This window comes from Salmo salar, chromosome 04 (assembly GCF_965601325.2).
Source record: "Salmo salar chromosome 04, fSalSal1, whole genome shotgun sequence".
Taxonomy (NCBI): Eukaryota; Metazoa; Chordata; class Actinopteri; order Salmoniformes; family Salmonidae; genus Salmo; species Salmo salar.
The window spans coordinates 42,161,270-42,188,925 of record NC_138294.1 but is presented as its reverse complement, the minus strand read 5'-3'; the positions used below and the strand labels follow the sequence as shown (position 1 = coordinate 42,188,925).

The 27,656-nt window shown below is 42.9% G+C and overlaps 1 protein-coding gene across 2 annotated transcripts in view; it reads left to right on the top strand.

The window, feature by feature from the left end:
- Positions 1-27,656, top strand: part of LOC106602907 (SPT6 homolog, histone chaperone and transcription elongation factor) — a 72,247-nt gene that overhangs the window by 17,878 nt on the left and 26,713 nt on the right. For both annotated transcript variants that reach the window (XM_082974400.1, XM_082974399.1), the window contains exons 12-33: positions 80-231; positions 475-582; positions 2,229-2,358; positions 2,477-2,627; positions 8,442-8,596; positions 8,804-8,999; positions 9,351-9,493; positions 9,641-9,758; positions 10,087-10,163; positions 10,318-10,453; positions 10,657-10,794; positions 11,043-11,210; positions 11,447-11,574; positions 11,776-11,983; positions 16,605-16,752; positions 18,312-18,454; positions 18,770-18,910; positions 19,117-19,312; positions 19,879-20,024; positions 20,158-20,250; positions 23,115-23,228; positions 23,491-23,615. In XM_082974400.1, coding sequence (XP_082830526.1) covers positions 80-231; positions 475-582; positions 2,229-2,358; positions 2,477-2,627; positions 8,442-8,596; positions 8,804-8,999; positions 9,351-9,493; positions 9,641-9,758; positions 10,087-10,163; positions 10,318-10,453; positions 10,657-10,794; positions 11,043-11,210; positions 11,447-11,574; positions 11,776-11,983; positions 16,605-16,752; positions 18,312-18,454; positions 18,770-18,910; positions 19,117-19,312; positions 19,879-20,024; positions 20,158-20,250; positions 23,115-23,228; positions 23,491-23,615 — 3,114 coding nt within the window. The remainder of the gene's footprint in view (positions 1-79; positions 232-474; positions 583-2,228; positions 2,359-2,476; positions 2,628-8,441; positions 8,597-8,803; positions 9,000-9,350; positions 9,494-9,640; positions 9,759-10,086; positions 10,164-10,317; positions 10,454-10,656; positions 10,795-11,042; positions 11,211-11,446; positions 11,575-11,775; positions 11,984-16,604; positions 16,753-18,311; positions 18,455-18,769; positions 18,911-19,116; positions 19,313-19,878; positions 20,025-20,157; positions 20,251-23,114; positions 23,229-23,490; positions 23,616-27,656) is intronic.

The following is a 27,656-nucleotide window of genomic DNA, read 5'->3' as shown; positions in this document are numbered from 1 at the left end:
TAGTAAAGTCCAGCTAGTGTAACTGTTTCCCTCTCCCCTCCTCTTTTCTCATTTCCTCACCTCTTCTCCCCTCCTGTAGACTGAAAGACGTCCAGTCCATAGATGAGCTGAGTGATGTGTACAGCCACTTCCTGCTGTACTACGGCAGAGACATCCCCAAGATGCAAAACACAGCCAAGGCCGCCAATAAGAAGAAGAAGCTGAGGAAGATCAAGGAGGTTAACGAGGACGGTAGGAAAACGTCATTTCTTGGGCTTATTGTTAAATTTTTTACTGAAAGCTGTTATAGTAAATAACTACATTGTTACCCAGAAATGATTTGATAAGGAGATCGAAGCAGCTGCAATGAGGGTGGCATTGTTGCATGTGAAGTAAAATAACGGCACCTTTTGAACAACCATGCTTTGTCTTTTTTTAAATATGTTTAGCACCCTCCACACTGTGTGACATCATGTCTCTTCCCTGTCCATTCAGGTGAGGAGGAAGAGGTGGAGGTGGAGGAGGAGGAAGAGCAGAAGGGGCCAGACCTGAAGCTGGCATCTCGTAGAGACATGTACAGCATCTGTCAGAGCGCAGGGCTCGGTAAGTCACCTCTGCTGGTCTCTAATATGGTGTCTTTATCCCTACTTAATGGACATATGCTTGACTTCGTTGTGCGTGTGGTGGATGCAAGGGCCTTGACATGTGAAATGTAAACCAGGTATGTAAACCAGGTATGCGCACATGCAGTACCCTGCTCTGCCTCAAGACATTACTTCTGCCAATCTGTCCTTTTCGTATTCAGCGTAGACTGATGTTTTAAAATTAGGGCTGTCAAAGTTAATGCGTTAATAACGCATTCATGCGTTACATTTTGAATGCCTTTTGAACACATGCCCTGCACCGCGCAGTCTCCAAAGGTCCTTCACAGTGTCCTTACACAACAGCGGGTTCGACAATGCCCTAGCCAAATGGCTTTTTTTTTTGGCACTTTCAATACAGCCCACCGAAACAACAACCACTGAGAGATGCTTTGGCCCAACAGAAAACGAACATCACCATGCCAACCACAGCTGACCTGGAGAAACTGCAGAATCTGGGGGGCAGTACTGGAGCCCTGCAAGTAATCTTCTTTATCACTCTGTTAGTGAGTGTGTGAGAGATCATTTTCTGTACATTTCCTGCTCAATGGTGTTGCATGCTTTGTGTCATCTCCTTTGGGTGATCGAGAGCTCTGATGACGTTCACAGACCTGGAGAAACGCAAGGAAAGCACCAACCTCACGTGGCTGAAGATCGCCACAGCACCCGACCCAAGGTTTAAGGACCTGAAGTGCCTTCCTAGACCTGAGAGGGGTGAGGTGTGTGCTTTGGTCAGCAACTTGCTGAAGGAAGAGAGGCCTGCACATTAACCTGATAAAGCAACAGAGTCAGAGCCACCAAAGAAGAAAGCTGCCCTCTTGTTCAGTCCTTCTGTGTCTGATGAAGAGGAGGAGTCCTTTGAGAAATGTGTGGAGTGTGGGCACACACCAGGCTGGCCTGCGTTGCACGAAGGCTCCTGGCAACGCCTGCCACATCAGTACCTTGTGAGAGGTTGTTTTCACTCTTTGGCCGTATCGTACAGAAGAAGAGAGCAGCTTTTTCATCTGAAAATGTCAATGGGCTTGTTTATCTTAGCAACTTAGTCAGTGAAAAGAAATGGGAGGACGACTGAAGTGTATGGTCACAAGTTTGTGTTCAGTGGAATTCATGACATTGTTGGACAGGTTTATGCTATTTGTTCTTTGTATCCATAGAGCCAGTGATTTTTTTTTTTCTTATAGCCAACCCTCCAATCGGTAACTGGGAGAACAATCATTTGGAATGGCTGACGCTTTAAGTGTGTGTGTGGGAACTTCATGAACATTTATGAGGGAGTAGGCCTACTGGGAGCATTATTAGGAAGTTACAGGACTTTTGTATTGCTTGTTTATGGTGAATATGCCATTAAAAACATTCTGATACAGAGTATTTGTTGTGTTTCAGTCCCTACATGCCTATAACTCAATACACAGCTTTTTTTTTTTTCAAGTGGATTTTTTTTAATTTAGCACCAAATTTTATCAAATAAACGTTTGAGATTAACCACAGAATTTAATGCGATTAATCGTGACTATTTTAATCATTTGACAGCCCTAGTTAAAATATGAGTGCACTGAGACATGTATAAAGATTGAAGATCCTGTCTTCCTTCCCTTCTCTCTGTCTCAGACGGCCTGGCTAAGAAGTTTGGTCTGACTCCAGAGCAGTTTGGGGAGAATCTGAGAGACAGCTACCAGCGCCACGAGACAGAGCAGTTCCCTGCCGAGCCTGTAGAGCTGGCCAAAGACTACGTCTGCAGGTAACTACACCACACACACAGCAGGTAATAACAAGTAACTCTGTATAGCTTGCCAAAGACTGTCTGCAGATAACGCACACACTGACCCCCTCTACCTCTTTTTGCTCTCTCTCTGTAGCCAGTTTAACAGTCCTGAGGCGGTGTTGGAGGGGACTCGTTACATGGTGGCCATGCAGATTTCCAGGGAGCCTCTGGTCAGACACGTCCTCAGACAGACCTTCCAGGAGAGAGCCAAGATCAACATCAATCCCACCAAGAAAGGAAAGAAGGTACGGGAACCAAGACAATGCACTAACACTAATGTAGAGTTCTTTAGGATATTTGGACTAAATGCCATGATATCTTCCCTATGTATCACCACTCTGCTTTACTATAGTTTAACAAACTGACAAGATACAAACGTGCTACAATGCTGTGCCAAAATATACCAAAGTATGAGTGAGACCTGTCTCTAGACGACAGCAAACGTGCAGACAATAAAACTAGGGCTGACCCCAATTAGTGGGCGCCAGGGTAGCCTAGTGGTTAGAGCGTTGGACTAGTAGCCGAAAGGTTGCAAGTTAGAATCCCCGAGCTGACAAGGTACAAATCTGTCGTTCTGCCCCTGAACAAGGCAGTTAACCCACCGTTTCTAGGCCGTCATTGAAAATAAGAATTTGTCCTTAACTGACTTGCCTAGTAAAATAAATAAATAAATAAATAAAATAGTCAACTGGTCGATTGTTTGGTCGCTAGGCTGTTGGTTGGCCGAGATCGTTTTAATCGAGCAGTAACAAATATATATATACACTGCCATTCAAAAGTTTGGGGTCACTTGTTTTTGAAAGGAAAGCGCATTTTTTTTGTCCATTAAAATAACATCAAATTGATCAGAAATACAGTGTAGACATTGTTAATGTTGTAAATGACTATTGTAGCTGGAAACGGCCGATTTTTAATGGAATATCTACATAGGTGTACGGAGGCTCATTATCAGCAACCATCTCTCCTGTGTTCCAATGGCACGTTGTGTTAGCTAATCAAAGTTTATAGAAGTGAATCGCAAATTCAAAACCGCTGGACAGCAACATAATACGCTAAAGCACTGATCATTGGGAATGAGACTGCTAAGGCTTCATCCATAAATTAAGTAGGTAGTCTAGCCTACAAAACTAAAACAATCCCGATGTTCAAATCAAAAGGCCTGATCTAAAATGACATCAATATTGTAGCCACATCCCATGTCCCCGGTGGTGACGCATTCAGAACTCAAAAGATGATTTAGTATTTGTACTGAACAAAAATATAAACACGACATGATTAAAATGTCAACTATTTTACTGAGTTACAGTTCATATTAAGAAAATCAGTCAGTTGAAATAAATTCATTAGGCCCTAATCTATTGATTTCACATGACTGGGCAGGGGCAAAGCCATGGGTCGGCCTGGGAGGGCATAGGCCCACCCACTTGGGAACCAGGCCCAGCCAATCAGACTGAGTTTTTCCCCACAAATGGACTTTAATACAGACAGAAATATTTAATCAGCTGTCTGGGTGGCTGGTCTCAGACGATCCCACAGGTGAAGAAGCCGGATGTGGAGGTCCTGGGCTGGTGTGGTTAAACGTGGTCTGTGGTTGTGAGGCCGACTGGAAGTACAGCTAAATTCTCTAAAACGACGTTGGGAGGCAGCTTATGGTAGATAAAAACATTCAATGCTCTGGTAGCAGCTCTGGTGGACATTCCTGCAGTCAGCATGCCAATTTCATGCTCCTTTGTGTTCTGTGTGTGTGTGTGTGTGTGTGTGTGTGTGTGTGTGTGTGTGTGTGTGTGTGTGTGTCCCCAACACAAGATGCACCTGTGTCATGATGTTAATCAGCTTCTTGATATCCCACACCTGTCAAGTGGATGGATTATCTTGTCAAAGGAGAAATGCTCACTAACAGGGATGTAAACACATTTGCACACAATTTGAGAGAGATAAGGTTTTCGTGCATATGGAAACTTTGATCTTTTATTTCAGCTCATGAAACATGCGACCAACACTTTAAATGTTGTGTTTATTTTTTTCAGTATAAAAGCTCTGACGAAGGCCAAGAGAATAAGAAACACTTAAGTCAGAAAACAAAAATATAAAAATACTTCTGTTTTCAATGATGTAGCTGACAATGCAGTACTCGTGGTCATTTTATGGAGAACAAAAACTACTTGCCTACATTTGAACACCAGCGCAGAAGCTTCAGACATCTTCCCAATTAAGTAGCCTAGTTTTGTTTGTCTACTTGAAGAGAACTAGGGCCTATCACACGCAGCCCACATCTTCCAATGCATTGTGGAAAAGTGTGCATCAAATTCTACTAGGCGAAGAGCTGAAATGAGTAACATCCTGGCATTTAAACCATACTCGATTTAGAATGCTATTGTAACCGATGTGAAATGGCTAGTTAGTTAGCGGTGGTGCGCGCTAATAGCGTTTCAATCAGTGACGTCACTCGCTCTGAGACTTGAAGTAGGGTTTCCCCTTGCGTTGCAAGGGTCGCGGCTTTTGTGGCGCGATGGGTAACGATGCTTCGTGGGGTGTCAGTTGTTGATGTGTGCAAGGGTCCCTGGTTCGAGCCCGGGTTGGGGCGAAGAGAGGGACGGAACCTACACTGTTACACTATTTCACATGCTATTAAACATTATATTTTTGCGTACTGAGATTGCGTGATTGCATTGTTTCCTGTTTTTTCTTTTCGGAAGCGCATCCCCATATCTAATTGTTCAGTTGTTGTCAAAGCTGAAATGAAAGTGACATCCGGTCATTTAAAGTATACTTGATTTACAAAATGTCGCATACTTTATTTAAACTGAATTTTTTTCGCATACTCAAACGGCCTACTGTTTAGAACCCAAGTGTGGGCATTCGGACACAGCCACTGTCAACGTTTATAATCACTATGTTTGACGTACAGCTACATTGCGTCATACCCTGAGTTGTTCGGAACAGAATGAGCCTATGTTTGTCGTATTGTGAATATAATTTGCCGCAGAACATGTATCTCAATGCACTCATGACTCCATTCTATGCGCACCCAATTTACGATCTGCTTCTCTGAATTTCCTGGTAAAAGCCTAACACTTAAAGATGGTATTTTTTTTGTAACTTGGCTAGTCATGTTGGCAATAGAACAAGTTTTCAAATGATGCCCACCTGACCCAGATTGTGATTTAAAATTGATTTGTTTTTTGGATTGCGTAAACAAAAACAGTAATTGTGTGATGGTGGGGATGCAGGGCTGTGTTCGTAACAACTACAAGTGTGCTTTCTCTCGTTGTTCAACGACACAGCTAGGAGAGCTCAAAAAAGCACCTTAATTGAAGTCATAAAAGTGCATTGGATTAACTTGAACTGAGGGGTGTGTGGCCACGTGGAGACACCAGTTAGACCTCTCACTCAAACCCTTGCAATTTTCTCTTTTGTTGCACCTACCCCAACTTTTCTATTAATATTCTAATCAATGTATCCAGAGTGTTTTCAGATTTCGCTATCAACAAATGCGGCGAAAAGCACAGTAAATGTAAAATACTGAACAGCGCCTTCAGAAAGTATTCACACCCCTTGACTTATTCCACATTTTTTATTGTTACAGCCTGAATTCAAAATAGATTAATGATTTTTTTTCTCACCCATCTACGCACAATACCCCATAATGACAGTGAAAATGTTTTTGTAAATGTTTTCACATTTCTCGAAAATTAAATGCAGAAATATCTCATTAACATAAGTATTCACACCCCTCACTCAATACTTTGTAGATGGACATTCTGGGTAAATCTCTAAAAGCTTTCCATACCTGGATTGTGCAACATTTGCCCATTTTTACTATTTTCAAAATTGTTCAAGCTCTGTCAAATTGGTTGTTGATCATTGCTTGACAAACATTTTAGGTCCTGCCGTAGATTTAAGTCAAAACTGTAACTCGGCCACTCGGGAACATTTACTGGCAACTCCAGTGTATATTTGGCCTTCAGATTCAGTGTTTAATAGTCACATGTACAGGGTTTCAGGTGTGATTGCAGGGTGCAGTGGAAATCTTGCAGGACTAAGTGAAGTAAAATAATTACAATTGTAATAAAAACAATGGAACTATAAACATAATAACTAAATGTCCATAGTGGGAGTAGCAGAGGGGGAGGAATGTCCATAGGGACAGTAGCAGGGGGAGCAGGTAGCTGACTAGTGGTGGATATTCAGCAGCCTGATGGTCTGAGGGTAGAAACTATTGGCCAGTCATCAGTTTTTGTCATGATGCCCTTGTACTGTCTCTGTCATTGAAGCGGGGAGGACAGGGCATGGCTTGGCTGGCTGATGATCTTCTTGGCCTTCCTGCGACACCCGGTGTTGCAGGGTAGGGATCCTGTAGGGCATGGTGCGTTCGGCTGCACGTATCACCCTCTGAAGAGCCTTGCGGTCTGCGGCGGTGGAGTTGCCGTACCAGGCTGTGATGCAGGCCGAAAGTATGCTCTCGATGGTGCTCCTGTAGAACACTGTGAGGGCCCTCGGGACAGGCCAACCTCAGGATGCTGAAGAAATTTGTAGATTCGCTGTTGTGCCTTCTTCACTACGGTGTTTGTGTAGTTAGACCATTTCAGCTTCACTGAGATGTGTACGATTTGGAAGTAAATGATTGTTTCCACGGCGGCCCCCATTGATGAGGATGGGGTGTGTCCAGCCTGGTTCCTCCTGAAGTCCACAATCGGCTCCTTTGTTTTGCTCACGTTGAGGGAGAGTTTACCTGGCACCACATCATCAGAGGGCCTACCTCCTCCCTGTAGGCTGTCTCATTGTTGTTGGTAATCAGGCTTACTACTGTCATGTCATCAACCAACTTGATGATAGTTGGAACTGTGTAAGGCCATGCAGTCGTGGGTATACAGGGAATACAGGAGGGGGCTGAGGACGCAACCTTGTGGGCCCCCGTGTTGAGAATCAGTGTCGAGGAGGTAATGTTGCCTACCTTGACCACCTGGGAGCGGCCCGTCAGGAAGTTCAGGACCCAGTTCCATAGGGAGGAGTTCTGAGCTGTGAGCTTTGCAATGAGTTTATAGGGCACTATGGTATTGATGAACAGCATCCTCACACATACATTCCTTTTGTCCAGGTGGGTAAAGCCTAGATCACACCGACAGTGTCATAGCATTTTGGTACACCAGAAGTACATTCATTTCCAAAGGAACGCTGCGTTTGCCTTGCAGCGTTGCAGTTGTAGTGCGTTCTGTGTGGTGCATACGTTGGATTTATCGAACGTATACATCAAACTGTATGCATAGAAGGCTTCACATTGTTTCTTATGCTGGGCATCATTCACAAGTGTTAATATATAATTCACAAGTGATAGACTAATATTGTCACCCATCAGATTATTCTTGATTGAATCTTGTCTTTACATATACTAAATAATATGTGACATTTTGTTTTGATTTAAAATGGACCATTATCATGCACCTGTATCGAAGTAGGGGCAGCGGGAAAAAATACATGTCATCTATGCACTTAAATAGCAAATTGAGGACGCTTTTCCCCATGGTGTATTTTAATGGCAGCCAGCTAGGCTATACTCCTGTTGTAAATATGCTTAATATTAGGAAAGTTGAGAAATAAATATAGTAGACCTAGCCTATAGAAAGCTGATGATATCCTCCTCTATTTAGTAGAGGCCATCACTCTGTTTTCTCCCACAATTGCATAGCCTTTAGAAATGTTGCGCAACATGAGCTCATGGGCTCTCATGAAGTGTTAGATTAGATTTTTTAATACATTCGCATTGATGTCAGAGTGATTAGAGGGACAATAGAGTGCTGAGTACCAGGCAGTTAGCAAGTTTGGTAGGCTACTAATGAACAGCTGCAGCATCAGAGCTTGGAGAAGCCTAATTTCCGGACCGATGCGTATTGGTGAATCGTTACATCCCTAATGGTTATACATATGCTTTTCATATTTCTTCTTTAAGAAACATTTAAATGTAGTCCTATCCATCTAGGTTAATTCCCATCAGAATAAAGGGTTAAGCCATTATCTACTTTGTACCATGCCATGTTAATTTACCTCCGGTTTGTTATTAGGATATGGATGAGGCCCATTTTGGCTACTCCTTCAAGTACCTGAAAAACAAGCCAGTGAAGGAGCTGAACGGAGAACAGTTTTTAAAGATGTGCCAGGCTGAGGAGGAGGGCCTTCTCACCATTGACATCTGCATCGACCTCCTAGGAGTCAAAGGGTAAGGCGAAGGGCATCGACCTCATAGGGGTTAAAGGGTATGGGGAAGACGACCTTTGAGTTAACCCTTGTCTCCTGGAATGGTCAATTGTGCAAAATATTTATTTTGTCTGTTCCGCTGGTTTGTTCAGAACAAAGCTAAAGGCTTCTGCTCTGTTATTTCATAATCATTTTTTTCTCTCTCCCTCCCTTCCTATCTCCCCCCCAGGTTTGCAGGTGACCAGACGTACTTTGATGAGATCAAGCAATTCTATTACAGAGATGAGTTCAGCCATCAGGTGCAGGAGTGGAACAGACAGAGGACCCTGGCCATCGAACGCTCCCTCACACAGTTCCTCTACCCTCAGATGGCCAAGGAACTCAAGAACAAACTCATCGCAGAGGCCAAGGACAACATCATCAAGGTATATACTTGATAGTGTTACAGCACACCTAGCTACATCCAGGACTCAGTATCATGTATTCCATATACTGTTGAATACCTCAAGAGTTTGTTTAACTTGATCATTGGAGACTTTTTTTTTTAGACTTTTCATGATATTGTGAATTTCGATTTAGAAGAGCCGATGTTCCAGCACATGTTGTGAATAAACATCCATTTCAAGCTTTAGTGTACATTTTGGTCACAGTGGTGTATTATTCCTCTTCTGGTTCACCTTTGACCCTAGTCGTGTTGCAGGAGGCTGTATAACTGGCTGAAGGTGTAGCGGTGTAGTGTAGGTTTGTATACACTGTGATATTGTGTGTCCGACCAGTCGTGTTGCAGGAGGCTGTATAACTGGCTGAAGGTGGCTCCCTACAGACCAGACCAGCAGGCGGAGGAGGAGGATGATGATCTGATGGATGAGAGTCAAGGAAAAGGCATCAGAGTCCTGGGAGTGGCCTTTGCAGACAGCAGGTGTGTGTGTGTGTGTGTGTGTGTGTGTGTTTGCTTAATAGGGAAGGCAGTGTGTGTGGGCGTGTTTTGTTTGTTTGTGGTGTCCTCCAACTTATTGTATACCATATGTATTAATAATAACTGAAAGTTGTAATTCTGTTACCGTAGAGACACGCCAGTGTTCTGTTCTCTGATCAACGGAGAGGGAGAGGTGGTGGACTTCCTCCGTCTGCCTTACTTCCTGAAGAGGAGGAATGCATGGAGAGAGGACGAGAGGGACAAAAAGGTACCACCTATCCTCTCCTCTGTCCACCTCTCATGCCATCTTATCATTTAGCCATGCATTCATAGGAAACATCACTTCGTCAGTGTAGTTGTATCAAAAGATAGTTCACCGAAAGTAAAGAAATACACGTTTTCTCACTTTGGAAGCATCATGTATTCCAGGAGATATTGCAGTCCACACTGGGTTTGTTTATTCAGCTGCTTTCACCAACCTGTTAACCCTTAGATTTTGTCTCGTTTTATTTTGTTCTACTCAGTCTTTTATTTCATACTTTCATTCATATGATTATTATCACGGAGCGTATTATTCTAGTGTTTTGTCTCCTCAGCTCCAGGACATTGTGAACCTAAAGAAGTTCCTGATCAGTAAGAAACCTCACGTGGTGGCTGTTGCCGGGGAGAATAGGTGAGCCTTCTCCAGCTACTGACCACATTTGAGAAGAAAAACATTTCTCTGTATGTGCAGAGAGCGCTTAAGAGTTGGTTCTCGTTGGTTTATTTTTGGATACCTACGGTAAAGGGCTTTTTTTGGCGTGCGTGTTTGGTGCGTGTGTGTGTAGAGATGCCCACATGATAATGGAGGACATTAAGAGGACAGTGAGTGAGTTGGAGCAGGAGTCTTCTCTACCTGCTGTGGGAGTGGAGCTGGTGGACAACGAACTGGCCGTGCTTTACATGAACAGCACGAAGTCTCAGGTACACACACTCTGTATACGCACACACACACACACACACACACACACACACACACACACACACAGTCCACATGAACTGCAAGAAATCAACAAGTCTGCTTTGACACAGCATGAATGCATAGCTACGTATACGCACACATCTGATGACCCATATCTAACCATACTCATGACTCCTCCCTCCCTCCCTATTCTCTCTCGCTCCAGACTGACTTCAGGGACTACCCTCCGCTGCTGCGCCAGGCCGTGTCCATAGCCAGGAAGATCCAGGATCCCATGGTGGAGTACGCGCAGGTCTGCAGCACAGACGAAGACATCCTCTGCCTCAAACTACACCCTCTTCAGGTGAGACACTGAGTGTGTGATTTGTCCTCAGGACCCATATTCATAAAGCCTCGGAGTGGAAGTGCTGATATAGCAACCTTATATGTTGTTTAATTTAGATCATAATGAATAAGATTATATGGGCACGGGGGACCTAATCCTAGATCTGCTTGAAAATTGTCAAAGGTCATCAGTACTGAGTGGCCTTCGCTTTATGTTGATTTTATGGTACCCTTTCTTTCTCCTCTCTCCCTTCTCTACCCTCTCAGGAGCATGTAGTAAAGGAGGACCTGCTGAATGCTCTGTACTGTGAGTTTATTAACCGGGTCAACGAGGTGGGGGTGGATGTGAACAGGGCCATATCTCACCCCTACACACAGAGCCTGGTCCAGTTCGTCTGTGGCCTCGGACAAAGGAAGGGATCGCACCTGCTCAAGGTCTGTCTTTGTCTCTTTGTCTGTCGCTCTCTGTGTCTGCCTGCCTGCAGGTTTTGAGTCAGAGCCGTGTTCGGTATATCTACTTGCTCCATGTCTGTACACGGTCTGTATTGTGTCTCGCCCTCTCCGAATTGAGTCCTGTGTCATGCTAATGTGAATGTAGTCCTTTGTCCTATGTAAAGGAGCAACATTAGACATTTTTACAGTATTAGTATAACAGCGATGTCTCTCCCCAGATCCTAAAACAGAACAACACTCGTTTGGAGAACAGGACTCAGCTGGTCACCATGTGTCACATGGGCCCCAAGGTCTTCATCAACTGTGCCGGCTTCATCAAGATAGACACCGCCTCGCTTGGAGACAGGTACGTCTCTCTCTGTCTCTGTGTGTGAGAAGGGCAAAAAGTTATATTTGGAGAGTTTTTTTTTCAGCCTAGAATGTTCTTCCCCCACTGCGTATTCCTACGAAAAATATGTATTTTACATTTTTATGTCCAATAATTGAGTTGTTTTGTATTCTCTTGGTATAATGTTGGTTCTAACTCAATCCCTTTCCCCTTCTGCAGTTCGGACTCATACATCGAGGTTCTGGACGGGTCCAGGGTGCACCCGGAGACGTATGAGTGGGCCAGGAAGATGGCGGTGGACGCTCTGGAATACGATGAGTCCGCGGAGGATGCCAACCCGGCCGGTGCGCTAGAGGAAATCCTGGAAAACCCGGAGCGACTCAAAGACCTCGATTTGGATGCCTTTGCTGAGGAGCTGGAGAGACAGGTACGGACAGAAGGGTGTGTTGGGGGGGTTGTGTGTGTGTGTGTTCCTGTCTTATATGTTGTTCTTAAATCCCCTGAGAACCTTATTCTCTCCACATATACCTTTTCAATGACCTCTCACCTGTCCAATCCTTGCTGGGTTACGTTTATAAGTACATCATGCCATGTCCTCTCCCCTGCCCCTGTAGGGTTACAAACATTATATGTACGATATGTTCACCTTGTTATCCATCTTACCTCTGTTCTCTCCTGTATGGTTATGGTAACAAGGGCATCACACTGTATGATATACACTCCCCTACATATTTACTTGGACAGTGAAGTTGAAACGTTTAATTTGGCTCTATACTCCGGCATTTTGGATTTGTGATCAAATGTTTTATTTGAGGCGACAGTACAGAATGTCACTTTTTATTTGAGGGCATACATGTATGTCTGTTCTACCATTTAGAAATGAATGCGATTGATCTATCTAGTCCCCCGCATTTTGAAGGTGTCATAAGTATTTGTTTAATTCACGTATGTTAAAGTAGTCGGAAGTGCAGTCTAAGGCACTGCATCGCAGTGCTTGAGGCGTCACTACAGATCTGGGTTCGATCCCGGGCTGTGTTGCAGCTGGCTGCGACCGGGAAACCCATGAGGCGACACACAATTGGCCCAGGGTCGTTCGGGTTAGGGGAAGGTTTGGCCGGCCGAGATGTCCTTGTCCCATCGCGATCTAGTGACTGCTGTGGCAGGCCGGGCGCATGCACACTGACTCGGTCGCCAGTTGTACGGTGTTTCCTCCGACACATTGGTGCGGCTGGCTTCCAGGTTAAGCGGAATGTGGAATGCGTATTTGGAGGACGCATGGCTCTCGACCTTCGCCTCACCCGAGTTCGTATGGGAGTTGCAGCAATGGGACAAGACTGTAACTAACAATTGGATGTCACGAAATTGGGGTGAAAAAGGGGTAAAAAGTACCAAAAATAATAATAAAAACATAAGTTGTCAAGTTTAGTATTTGGTCCCATATTACTAGCCCGAAGTGACTACATCAAGCTTGTGACTCTACAAACTTGTTGGATGCATTTGCAGTTTGTTTTGGTTGTGTTTCAGATTATGTTGTGCCCAATAGAAATGAATGGTAAATAATGTGCCAAAGGCTAGGTAGGAGAAAACTGAGGATGGATGAACAACATTGTAGTTACTCCACAACACTAACCTAAATGACATAGTGAAAAGAAGGAAGCCTGTATAGAATAGAAATATTCCAAAACATGCATCCTGTTTGCGATAAGTCACTAAAGTAATACTGCTACAAATGTGGCAAAGAAATGAACAAATTCACCTTTCAGCAGGACAATAAGTCATAAGGCCAAATATACACTCAAGTTACTTACCAAGATGACATTCTGAATGGCCTAGTTACAGTTTTGACTTAAATCGTCTTGACAAGACTTGAAAATGGCTGTCTATCCAACAAACATGACATAGTTTGAATAATTTTTTCAAGAATAATGTGCAAATATTGCACAATCCAGGAGTGCAAAGATCTTAGAAACTTCCAGAGATTCTAAGGTCTTAGATCTTAGAAAATCCAGAAAGACTAACATGTATTGACTCAGAGGTGTGAATACTTATAAAAATGAGATATTTCTGTATTTCATTTTCAATAACAAATGTAAAGAAATTCTGAAAACATGTTTTCACTTTGTCATTATGGGATGTTGTGTGTAGATGGATGAGGAAAAATATGTATATAATCCATCTTGAATTCATGTTGTAACGCAACAAAATGTAGGTATACGTCAAGCGGTATGAATACTTTCTGAAGGCACTTTATGAAAAAAAATTGGTGTGTTGACAGACAGTAAACACTGGTTAAATCAAAGAGAAACGGGCTGTCGAACTGAGTGACTCATTTAAATGTATTTTGGTTGTGAGCAAACTTTGTCCAACATGTACGTGGGTATACTGTGGGGTCTGAAATTGACACCCTTGATAAAGATGAGCAATAATAACTGCATAAAATAGATCATTCAAATACTGAGCAATATTGTATGCTCAAAATTTGGAAATGATATTGGTTTATACTAATACATCAATTAGCATTAAGGTTAGCATGTCTTGTGGGTACGGTCTTTGACCCTCTTTCTCACTCATCATTATTCACGATTCATTCAGGATTATGCGTAATCATGGTAGCATCCACATTAATGGGCTCCCGACTGGCGCAGTGGTCTAAGGCACTGCATCTCAGTGCAAGAGGCATCACTACAGTCCCTGGTTTGAATCCAGGCTGTATCACATCCGGCCATGATTGGGAGTCCCATAGGTTGGCGTACAATTGGTCCAGCCTCGTCCAAGTTTGGCCGGGGTAGGTCGTCATTGTAAATAAGAATTTGTTCTTAACTTGACTTGCCTTAGAAGTGTTTAGAACCATATTCGTATTTATAATAAATTTGAGACCAAACTGACACACTACATTATTTACCATTCTTATTTACCAACTTTGATGTAGTCATTTGCGTGCTAGGAATATGGGACCAAATACTAAAACTTTGGACTACTTTATTAATAAGAATCTTTAGGGGTGTCAATATTGTTGACCCCAACCTTCCTGAGAAAAAAAATATACTTAAACAAAATCACTTTCTCTGAGCAATTGCATTAGTATAAAATATAATTTACCAATTTCTTTTGAGCTTACAATTTAGTTCTGTATTTTAATCTATCAAGGGTGTCAATTTCATAACCCCCTGTATATTTGTTGTCTTAAAGGGAGAGTTGTTACGGGTTTTGGTTTCTCTATCCATTTCGAGGTTGATTAGGTGTGGCACACTGATTGGAGTCACCTCATTAGTCAGGATGTGTTTCACCTGTGCTGACCAAGCTGGTTTTTAAGACCTGCTGGCCCAGTGCATCAGTTGGAAAGGAGACGTTGGAAAAGCTACACCTCACCTTAGCCGAGGTACGATTTACAGCTCCACCACTTTAGTTAACCAAAAGAAGCCTGAGTTTTGTGTCTCCCCTCGTTTATTTTTTCTCCATATTGTTTTGCTCCGTTTTACACCCTATCCGAAGTCTGTGTGTTTATTTCCTTTGGTGTCTTTTCTGAGTCCAATCTAGTGGGTTCTAACCCCCCCCCCCCCCCCCCTGTTGCTTTTCTAACTTTAAGTGTATCCCCCGGGTATTTTTCAGAACCCCGTTTGAAAGCCTTTGTTTGTTTTTTTTGTCTGAGTGTCTTTGTTAGTTCCCTTTTCTGTGAGCGACGACATTTTGAGGTTGTCTTTTGGGAACATATAACTGTCAAAATAAATACATAGGGTAGTGAATGTTATTCTCTATGTAGATGTAGGGTTATGGTAATAAGCTCTATATCACTGTATGAGATGCATATGTGGGCTGGGAATTGACAGGGACCACACGATACAATATTGTCACGTAATTTAAGGGCCGATATGTATTGTAGGGTGTCCATTCACTCTGCCCAGAGTGGGTGAAAACACGCTTTGGTGGTGATAATTTCACTTCCTTATGTTATAAAATACATTTTACCAAGACAAATGACTATTCATGTTCTGAATTGTTCAGTGGGGGGTCTCTAACATATCATTAGTATTATATCCAAAAAGTCGGATTTCGTAACCTAATAAATCCGATAATAAGCACAGAGCTCTGTTGACATAGCGATGCAGGTTTCTTGTAACAGCTTCTTTTACATTTTGTGCTGTCTTCAAAGTTGTTTCCACGTGTCGCAAAAAAGCTAAATTAGCATGACACAAGCTGAATTAAATGTAAAAGCTTGCGGTACACTCAGTGCACTGTTGACATTTCATAGAGATACACTTGTTTTTGTGTAAAATCTTTGAAAAAGAACAGTAATTTCGAATTAATATGAAAAGCGTATCCTAAAATATGAAAATACTACGTCATGTCTCAATCGATATTCATCTTACCTCTATATATTTTTTTATGTCCTGCAGATTTGAGAAGAAAGATGACGAGTTCAACGGGAAAGTGAGCCTGTCAGGTAGCCAGAAGCCTTAATTTTTGCACAGAATCCAGCCTAGCTGACGCGATGTAATTTGAATGTTTTTCTACCACTTTTCTCTGGCCTCCATTGATTTAGTCACCCTAATTCTGGACATCCTACAAGGGTAAAAACTCTTACATTTCAAGCAGATTATGATAGAGACATGATGTTTTCTTAGATGATTATCTACACAATTAACCAATTGGTCAAAATATTTGTTTTTGATTGGACACCCTATGTATTATGTATTGCGATTCGATACTGCGATTTTGTGATTCGATGTTCCAAACATATTGCTCACCATATTTCTGCTGCAGAGGGACAAGGGAGCCATGACAAAAGTTTTGATCAGTCATGGAAATAAAAGTACTGAAAACAAATTGAGTTTGGTGCAGGTACAGCCGACTAGCGCAAAAAATAATATTGTGATATTGTCCAAAATAATATTGCGATATATCACCAACAATTATATCCCGATATGTAACTGTAATTATTTTTCCACTCATCACTAATGATATATGTTATTCTCCTCTGTACGGTTATGGTAACAAGCTCTATATCGCTGTTCGACATATATAAACCTTTATTCTCCCTTTCCCTGTAGGGTTACGGTAACAAGGGCATAACGCTGTATGATATCCGTGCTGAGTTGAGCTGTAGGTATAAGGACCTGAGAGTTCCCTACAGAGCTCCTAACACCGAGGAGGTGTTTAACCTGCTCACCAAGGAGACACCTGAGACCTTCTACATAGGTAACACACACACATAAACTCAGCAAAAAAAGGACCCTGTCTTTCAAAGATACTTCGTAAAAATCCAAGTAACTTCACAGATCTTCATTGTAAAGGGTTTTAACACTGTTTCCCATGTTTGTTCAGTGAACCATAAACAATTTATGAACATGCACTAGTGGATCGGTCGTTAAGATACTAACAGCTTACGGTAGGCAATTAAGGTCACAGTTACGAAATCTTAGGACACTAAAGAGGCCTTGCTACTGACTCTGAAAAACACCAAAAGAAAGATGCCCAGGGTCCCTGCTCATCTGCGTGAACGTGCCTTAGGCATGCTGCAAGGAGGCATGAGGACTGCAGATCTGGCCAGGGCAATAAATTGCAATGTCCGTACTATGAGATGCCTAAAACAGCGCTACAGGGAGACAGGACGGACAGCTGATCGTCCTCGCAGTGGCAGACCACGTGTAACAACACCTGCACAGGATCAGTACATCTGAACATCGCACCTGCGGGACAGGTACAGGATAGCAACAACTGCCCGAGTTACACCAGAAACGTACAATCTCTCCATCAGTGCTCAGACTGTCCGCAATAGGCTAAGAGAGGCTGGACTGAGGGCTTGTAAGGCCTGTTGTAAAGCAGGTCCTCACCAGACATCACCGGCAACAGTGTCGCCTATGGGCACAAACCCACCGTCGCTGGACCAGACAGGACCAGCAAAAGTGCTCTACTGACGAGTCGCGGTTTTGTCTCACCAGGGGTGATGGTCGGATTCGCGTTTATTGTTGAAAGAAGGAGCGTTACACCGAGGCTTGTACTCTGGAGCCGGATTGATTTGGAGGTGGAGGGTCCGTCATGGTCTGGGGCGGTGTGTCACAGCATCATCAGACTGAGCTTGTTGTCATTGCAGGCAATCTCAACGCTGTGCATTACAGGCAAGACATCCTCCTCCCTCATGTGGTACCCTTCCTGCAGGCTCATCCTGACATGACCCTCCAGCATGACAATGCCACCAGCCATACTGCTCGTTCTGTGTGTGATTTCCTGCAAGACAGGAATGTCAGTGTTCTGTCATGGCCAGCGAAGAGCCCAGATCTCAATCCAATTGAGCACATCTGGGACCTGTTGGATCGGAGGGTGAGGGCTAGGGCTATTCCCCACGAGAAATGTCTGGGAACTTGCAGGTGCCTTGGTGGAAGAGCAAGCAAGAACTGGCAAATCTGGTGCAGTCCATGAGGAGGAGATGCACTGCAGTACTTAATGCAGCTGGTGGCCACACCAGATACTGAATGTTACTTTTGATTTTGAACCCCCTCTGTTTAGGGACACATTATTCCATTTCTGTTAGTCACATGTCTGTGGAACTTGTTCAGTTTGTCTGTTGTTGAATCTTATGTTCATACAAATATTTACACATGTTAAGTTCACTGAAAATAAATGCAGTTGACAGTGAGAGGACGTTTCTTTTTTTGCCGAGTTTATATACACACGCCTTTACATTCTATGTAGCTAACACAAATACTGCTCACATACTCACGACCTTGTCTCTCCTTTCCCTCCCCGTTCGTCTCCAGGTAAGCTGATCACAAGTGTAGTGACAGGCATTGCTCACCGGCGCCCACAAGGGGAGAGTTATGACCAGGCCATCAGGAACGACTCTACCGGGCTGTGGCAGTGCCCCTTCTGTCAACAGGACAACTTCCCTGAACTCAGCGAGGTGAGATACCCTCACCCCATGGCTTCTGACCTTAAGCCTCTCGCTCATTTCCCTCATTACCCATTGATGACTTTAAATGGTGGTTTTGGAAATAAAACATATGGACACTTTAGAGGAAACTTCTGTTCTATGTTTTGGTTTGTTCCTCTTCTTATTCTTCTTCCTCTCGCTCCCTGCCCCTTCCCCACATCTTCCTATTGCTTTCTGTCTCTCTTTCTTTTCTTTCTCCTCTTTCTCCTCTATCTGTTTTTCTCTCGCTCGCTCCCTTCCTCCTTCTCTCTCCCTTCCCGTCTCCTCTTCCCCTCTCTCTGCTAGGTGTGGAACCATTTTGACAGTGGATCGTGTCCAGGCCAGGCCATCGGTGTGAGGTCTCGAATGGACAACGGTGTCCAGGGCTTTATCCCCACCAAGTTCCTCAGTGACAAGGTGGTCAAGCATCCTGAGGAGAGGGTCAAGGTGAGACACAGCTGCACAATCACACGCTATCTCTCTCTTTCTCACTCACACACACACCGTCCAGCACTAACACATCTGAATCAAGTAATCATGCAGGTCTTGTAGCTCTCTAGGACTTGGGTTAGGGAAATCTTCTACAGTTGTTTCCAGGAGTTAGTTGAGTTCCTGTACAAGTGTTCACCCGTCTCCCCTCCTCCCTCTCCCAGGTGGGTATGACAGTACACTGTCGCATCATGAAGATTGACATTGAGAAGTTCAACGTGGACCTGACGTGTCGTACGTCTGACCTGATGGATAAGAACAACGAGTGGAAGCTTCCTAAGGACACCTACTACGACTTTGACGCAGAGACAGAAGACACTAAGGCAGAGGAGGAACTCAAGAAGAAACAACAGAGAACCAGTAGGTATACATGACGAGTAAACAATAGTATACAGATAATAAACTGTCAGAGCCAGTTAGGGCTGGCACAATTACCGTATAACAGTGTAATCGACGGTTATGGATGAAGACTGTCATGAAAATGACATAAAACACTTTTTGTGGAAAGAACAGCTGACTGAAGATGGGACGGCCAGGCATCCGTTTCTGGTGTAACATGGACTCTACAGTAAAATGGACATTAAACGTTTTTGCGCCTTGCTGAAACAAGCAAGGTTTTGCAGCAAACAAGTCTTTGGTTGCCTAGGCAATGCCCCCCTCCTTGCAGGACTGGAGAAGAGGAGAAAGTGTTCATTAAAAAAACTAAAACTAAATATTATTATTTTTGGGCTATTTCATTGAAGTTTCCATAACCGTCACAGCCTTAGAGCCAGTTATTGTACTGGGGCCGGCTTAGAACTGAAAATGACTTTCTTTTACATTTATTTGAACTTAACCTTACTCTTCCCTTTCTCACTTTCCTCTCCTTCCTCTGTCTGTCTTTCCTCCCTCTATCCACCCTCTGTCCTGCTCCCTTCTCTCCCTAGCCTATATAAAGCGTGTGATCGCCCATCCATCGTTTCACAACATCAACTTCAAGCAGGCTGAGAAGATGATGGAGTCCATGGACCAGGGAGATGTTGTAATCAGGCCCAGCAGCAAGGGAGAAAACCACCTCACTGTCACATGGAAGGTATGGAGGGGGAAAGGGAGGAGTGCTTTCAATGAGTGTATTGACAGAGGCTTGTAATATATGTAATGTTCATTCATGGACCAACAGGTTGCTTAGTTGATTGATTGTTTTGGGATGCTAATTCTTGTTGTAGGTGGCTGATGGTATCTACCAGCATGTGGATGTGAGAGAGGAGGGCAAGGAGAACGCCTTCAGCCTGGGACACACACTCTGGATCTACACAGAGGTACCTCAGTGGCACACGCGCAAAGTGTGTACGTGCGTGCATTATTCACATGCTTAAAGAGATCTGACCAAATTCACATAGAAAAGTGAGTTATAGGTCTGTCATTGAAAGCAAGTTAGATAAGCGGAAGATCCTTTCTTTGTGCGGTATTTCTATGCTTCCTGTCCATACTTTTAGTTTTTTTGCGTCTTTTTACTTTAGGTTTTGTACATCAGCTTCAAACTGCTGAAAATACGATATTTCTAGTTATTTAAAATATATTTCACATTGGATTATAGTAAGATGATTCTCTACTACACTATACATTGCTTTTTGTCATGTAAATGGTAATTAGGCAAACATTTTAAAAGTTTAGCAACCAGGCAATATAGGGGTAAGGAAGTGAATTCACCATGCATTTTCTGTATTCAGGGTTCACACAGATATCGTTTTAAACTTTGTTTTACTATTGACAGTTACAGCTGATTTCGGGATTGTATATCAGTTTGTTCCCCTCAAATATAAGTCATCTGATTTATTCATTTGAGTTTCTGAGTTGTTTAATATAACTTTTCGCTGCCAGCTCCTGATATCAGGGCATAAAAACTACAATCTGTCTCCTGAATTAGCCTAGTGCCCATGTGCCCCCAGCTGGTGCCAAACTTCATATATACTGCACTTTAAAACTCCGTTGTTAGTTATACAATCATGTAACTTAGAAATTAGCCGGAAAGAAACTAGTCTTGGAACTGTGACAATGGGCAGCCTCTCCCCGCTTGGCACGATGAGATACAGTACCTTCAGAAAGTATTCATACCCTTTGACTTATTCCACATGTTGTTGTGTTACAGCCCGAATTCCAAACGGATTAAATAAAACAAAATCTCACTGATCTACACACAATACTCCATAATGATAAAGTAAAACATGTTTTTTTTTAAGTTGTTGCAAATTTATTGAACTTTGAGAGACCCACACCCCTAAGTCAATACTTTGTAGAAGCACTTTTGGCATCGAGTCATTCTGGGTATGTCTCTCAAAGCTTTCCACACCTGGATTGTGCAACATTTGCCCATTTATTATTTTCAAACATTTTCCAGCTCTGTCAAATTGGTTGTTAATCATTGCTAGACAGCCATTTGCAGGTTTTGCCATAGATTTTCAAAACTGTAAATCGGCCACTCAGGAACATTCAGTCTTCTTGGTAACCAGTATAGATTTGGCCTTGTGTTTTAGGTTATTGTCCTGCTGAAAGGTGAATTAATCTCCCGGTGTCTGGTGGAAGGCAGACTGAACCAGGTTTTCCTCTTGGATCTTGCCTGTGCTTAACTCCTTTCCGTTTCTTTTTTATCCTGAGAAACTCCCCAGTACTTAACGATTACAAGCAAATCCATAACATGATGCAGCCACCGCTATGCTTGAAAATATGGAGTGGTACTCTGTGGATTTTCCCCAAACATAACACTTTGTAGTCAGGACAAAATGTGAATTGCGTTGCCACATTTTTTTCAGTATTTCTTTAGTGCCTTGTTGCAAACAGGATGCATGTTTTGGAGTACTTTTATTCTGTACAGGCTTCTTCCTTTTCACTCTGTCAATTAGGTTAGTATTGTAGAGTAACTACAATGTTGTTGATCCATCCTCAGTTTTCTCCTATCAATTGCACAAAATGAATGCATTCAACCAAAATGAATGCATTCAGAGGCCTCCCGAGTGGCACGGCGGTCTAGCGCACTGCATCACTACAGACCCGGGTTCGATCCCAGGCTGTGTCACACCCGGCCATGATCGGGAGTCCCATAGGGCTTCGCACAATTGGCCCAGCATCGTCGGGGGGGGGGGGGGGGGGGCTTAACTTGGCTCATCGCACTCTCGTGGCGGGCCGGGCGCCTGCAGGCTGACTCCGGTCATCAGTTGAATTGTGTTTCCTCTGACACATTGGTGCGGCTGGGTGCGGGGTTAAGCAGGCGGGTGTTAAGAAGCACAGTTTGGCGGGTTATGTTTCGGAGGATACATGACTCGATTTTCGCCTCCCGAGCCCATTGGGGAGTTCCAGCAATGAGAAGATTTAAAAAGGGGGTAAAACATTTTTTTTTAAATGAATGCATTCAAACTGAAGAAATGCTCAACCGAAATGAATCAGAGAGGTGCGGGAGGCTGCCTTAATCAATATCCACGTCATCAACGCAAGGGGAGCAGTTGCTGTTGGGGGTTAACTGCCTTGCTCTCTCAAATTTGTTGATAAAATCGGACTTTATTAATATAACGTGTAATCCAGGAATGTTATGACCAGCGAAAACAAGCAAAAATAGCAACTCTACAGATCACAATGGCTAAATTAATTCCAGACACTAGGGGTCCGCGGAGCTCCTCCTCACCACTCTATGGCAGAATGTTTTCTGTATATTTCGCCTTTAAAGGGATAGTTCACCCAAAATGCAAAATTACATATTGGTTTCCTTACCCTGTAAGCAGTCTATGGACAGCAATCCATAAATGCTTCCACATGCTAACGTTTTAGCATTTGTGGCACAAATCACATTCAAGTCATGGGACCGAGATTAGCATTTTTAGCGCATCATGTTCAAATAAGTGACTTTGCTGAGCTTCACAGTAAATTTTAGGCCATACAAAGTTGATTTACTGTTTAACGGATTATATATTTTTTTATGCAAGGCAAGCGAGCAAAAAAATGTATGTATGAAAAAAGTCTAAGCAATTTAGACATTTTGGAAACTACTAAACAACCTCAGTACAACACCTAGAGACCTTAGACTTTAGATATGTGTTGGAATGACAGTCACAGGGCCATTTGGGTCAACTGTACATTTAATTGTGTTTTGAATCTCAAACAAATATTTCTTTCTTTTTCTCCCTTTCTGTAGGAGTTTGAGGATCTTGATGAGATCACAGCTCGTTATATTCAGCCAATGGCAGCGTTTGCGCGTGACCTCCTGGGACATAAGTACTTCCAGGACTGTAACGGAGGGGACAAGAAGGTATGGTGGTGTGAATATTATCATAACCACAGGAAGTGGCACAGAGTATTCGTGTTTATTTTGATCAACCTCAAGTATCTGAGTATTTGCTTTACAAAGACTTACAAAGAAACTAACCTTTCTGTCTATAAAACATGTTTAATCTCTCCAGTGACAATTGTTTGGTTCTATTATTCTCTATTTATAGAGCTACATATCTTTTTATTCATCCACTCATCTTTTCTGACCCTCTTTCTTTCTCTCCCTCCCTTGGTCTGTGTAGAAAATGGAGGAGTTGTTGATTAGGTGTAAAAAGGAAAAGCCTGCGTTCATCCCCTATTTTGTCTCAGCCTGTAAAGACCGGCCAGGGAAGTTCATACTGGGGTACCAACCTCGTGGAAAACCACGGTGAGTTACCATGACTACAGCTAACTAACCCTAACCATGCTGGGTTACCATGACTACACTTAACTAACCCAAACCACGGTGAGTAACCATGGCTACAGCTAACCTAACCCAAACCACTGTGAGTAAGCATGACTACAGCTAACTAACCCTAACCCAAACCACAGTGAGTTACCATGACTACAGCTAACTAACCCTAAACCCTGTCCCCTTATCCAGCCATTATCCTGAACCCTTCATCCAAACCATGATGAGTTCACCTAACTACTGAAAAGAATTTGCACACAGCTTTGAGTCTTCTTGGGTATGACGATACAAGCTTGTCACACCTGTATTTGGGGAGTTTCTCCCATTCTTCTCTGCAGATCCTCTCAACCTCTGTCAGGTTGGATGGGGAGCATTGCTGCACAGCTATTTTCAAGTCTCTCCAGAGATGTTAGATCAGTTTCAAGTCTAGGCTCTGGCTGGGCCACTCAAGGACATTCAGAGACATCAAATTGTATTGGTCACATACACATGTTTAGCAGATATTATTACGGGTGAAGCGAATTGCTTGCATTTCTAGCTCCAATGCAGTAATATCTAACAATTTCACAACAATACACACCTAAAATAAAGGAATGGAATTAAGAATATATACACTGTCGTTTAAAAGTTTGGGGTCACTTAGAAATGTCCTTGTTTTTGAAAGAAACATTTTTTTTTGGTCCACTAAAATAACATTCAATTGATCAGAAATACTGTGTAGACCTTGTTAATGTTGTAAATGACTATTGTAGCTGGAAACAGCTGATTTTGTAAAAAAATATTTATTTTTATTTTTTTAATAATGGAATATCTACATAGGCGTACAGAGGCCCCTTATCAGCAACCATCACTCCTGTGTTCCAATGGCACGTTGTGTTAGCTAATCAAAGTGTATCATTTTAAAAGGCTAATTGATCATTAGAAAACCCTTTTGCAATTATGTTAGCACAGCTGAAACCGGTGTGTTGATTAAAGAAGCAATTAAACTGTCCGCCTTCAGACTAGTTGAGTATCTGAAGCATCAGCATTTGTGGGTTCGATTACAGGATCAAAATGTCCAGAAACGAACTTTCTTCTGAAACTCGTCAGTCTATTCTTGTTCTGAGAAATTAAGGCTATTCCATGCGAGAAATTGAAGATCTCATACAGCGCTGTGTACTACTCCCTTCACAAAACAGCGCAAACTGGTTCTAAACAGAATAGAAAGAAGAGTGGGAGGCCCCAGTGCACAACTGAGCAAGAGAACAAGTACATTAGAGTGTCTAGTTTGAGAAACAGACACCTCACAAGTCCTCAACTGGCAGCTTCATTCAATTATACCCGCAGAACACCAGTCTCAACATCAACAGTGAAGAGGCGACTCTGGGATGCTGGCCTCTAGCGGCCTTCTAGGCAGAGTTCCTCTGTCCAGTGTCTGTGTTCTTTTTCCCATCTTAATCGTTTATTTTTATTGGCCAGTCTGAGGTATGGCTTTTTCTTTACAACTCTGGGGTTCAGACCCAGGGCCTCGAGCTTAATGATGAGCTTGGAGGGTACTATGGCGTTGAATGCTGAGCTATAGTCAGTGAACAGCGTTCTTACTAGTGATGCACCGATATGACATTTTTGGACGATACCTATATCTGATATTTCCTTGCCAAAAAAAACTGTTACCGATAACCAATATTTAAAATTATAGCGGCCTTTTAAGCGTTCTAGTACAGTTAAATAGTTAACACACACATGGACGCAGCGGTCTAAGGCACTGCATCTCAGTGCAAGAGGCATCACTACAGTCCCTGGTTCGAATCCAGGCTGTATCACATCCGGCCATGATTGGGAGTCCCATAGGGTGGCGTACAATTGGTCCAGCGTAGGCCGTCATTGTAAATAAGAATTTGTTCTTAACGGACTTGCCTAGTTAAATAAAGGTTACACACCACACTGACCAAAAAGTTATTTTCACCACACTGACCAAAAGTTATTTTGTTGGCATTTATGTATGTCCTCATTACCAGTAAAACATAATCAAAACCTATTTCTTTAACTTTCTGTTCTGCTTCGTTGTTAATTTGTTCAGTCGTTTCGTTCTCAACCAGGATTTCTTAATACATGTCAAACAGTGAGGTTTCAGCTCTGTCTGTCAGTGGCCTCTCTTCCTCGGTGCGCACTGTCACTGTGTCTGTTTCCATCTTGTCCAGCTGTGTATGTAACATTTCACGTAAACCCTGTTTCTTGTCTGCATCGAAGTAGCGGTCCTTGTACCTAGCATCGAGCATGGTGGCGACACAGTAAAGAGAGAGTGCCACCGAATCGCTTGTTCACAGCCTGTGTCGCCAGTTTTTTGTTGAGCTGGCGTTTCAATGCGATGACAGGGTATCACGTCTGCTGCAGGCACAGTTGATGAGCTTATTTCTTGAGTCAGTTGTTAGAATGGAGCGAGCTCATGTTTCAAACATGTTCGCAAATGCCATTGAAATGGCAGCAGCGGTATGACAACCAGCACATTCATGAGCATGAAATACGACTTTCCTCAGTACGAAATCCCACGAAATCCTCGACCACCCACTGTGCTGTCAGACTCCGCATGCTCATGGGGCTGATATCGCTGGTCCAAATGTCAGTCGTGAAGCTAATAGCAGTGACGCTATTACTGTGTAACTCCGGTAGGGCAACATCTGAAAAATAGCGCACTTGGTAGCTTACTGTGTACCGGTGCTCAACCAGTGGGTGAAAGCCAACACCACCCATGACAGAGAATGGGTGATTGTCAAGGGCAATGAATTCCATTATTTTGGTGTTAACCTGTTATGGCTAGGGGGCAGTATTTTCACGGCTGGATAAAAAACATACCCGATTTAATCTGGTTACCACTCCTACCCAGTAACTAGAATATGCATATACTTATTACATATGGATAGAAAACACCCTAAAGTTTCTAAAACTGTTTGAATGGTGTCTGTCAGTATAACAGAACTCAAATGGCAGGTCAAAACCTGAGAGATTCCTTTACAGGAAGTGGCCTGTCTGACCATTTCTTGAACTTCTTTTCCATCTCTATCTTTTACTAAGGATCTCTGCTCTAACGTGACACTTCCTACGTCGTCCATAGGCGCTCAGAGCCCGGGAAAAAACAGAATGTCGTCATCCCAGCCCGAAAACACATTATCGCCTTTCTCAAGTGGCCGATCAAGGGACTCTGGGCTTAGGCGCGTGACCCGACCGCCCCCGCCTTTGTGATTTTTTTTTCCCTCTGTTTGCCGAAAAGGAGATTCCCTGTCGGAATATTATCGCTTTTCTACGAGAAAAATGGCGTAAAAATTGATTTTAAACAGCGGTTGACATGCTTCGAAGTACGGTAATGGAATATTTCGATTTTTTTTTGTCACGAATTGCGCCATTCGCGCGACCCTTCTTTACCATTTCGGATAGTGTCTGGAACGCACGAACAAAACGCCGCTATTCGGATATAACGATGGATTATTTTGGACCAAACCAACATTTGTTATTGAAGTAGCAGTCCTGGGAGTGCATTCTGACGAAGACAACAAAAGGTAATGAAACTTTTATAATAGTAAAGCTGATATTGGTGAGTGCTAAACTTGCCGGGTGTCTAAATAGCTAGCCCGTGATGCCTGGGCTATGTACTTAGAATATTGCAAAATGTGCTTTCACCAAAAAGCTATTTTAAAATCGGACATATCGAGTGCATAGAGGAGGTCTGTATCTATAATTCTTAAAATAATTGTTATGCTTTTTGTGAACGTTTATCGTGAGTAATTTAGTAAAATGTTAGCGAATTCCTCCGGAAGTTTGCGGGGGGTATGCTAGTTCTGAACGTCACATGCTAATGTAAAAAGCTGGTTTTTGATATAAATATGAACTTGATTGAACAAAACATGCATGTATTGTATAACATAATGTCCTAGGGTTGTCATCTGATGAAGATCATAAAAGGTTAGTGCTGCATTTAGCTGTCTTCTGGGTTTTTGTGACATTATATGCTAGCTTGAAAAATGGGTGTCTGATTATTTCTGG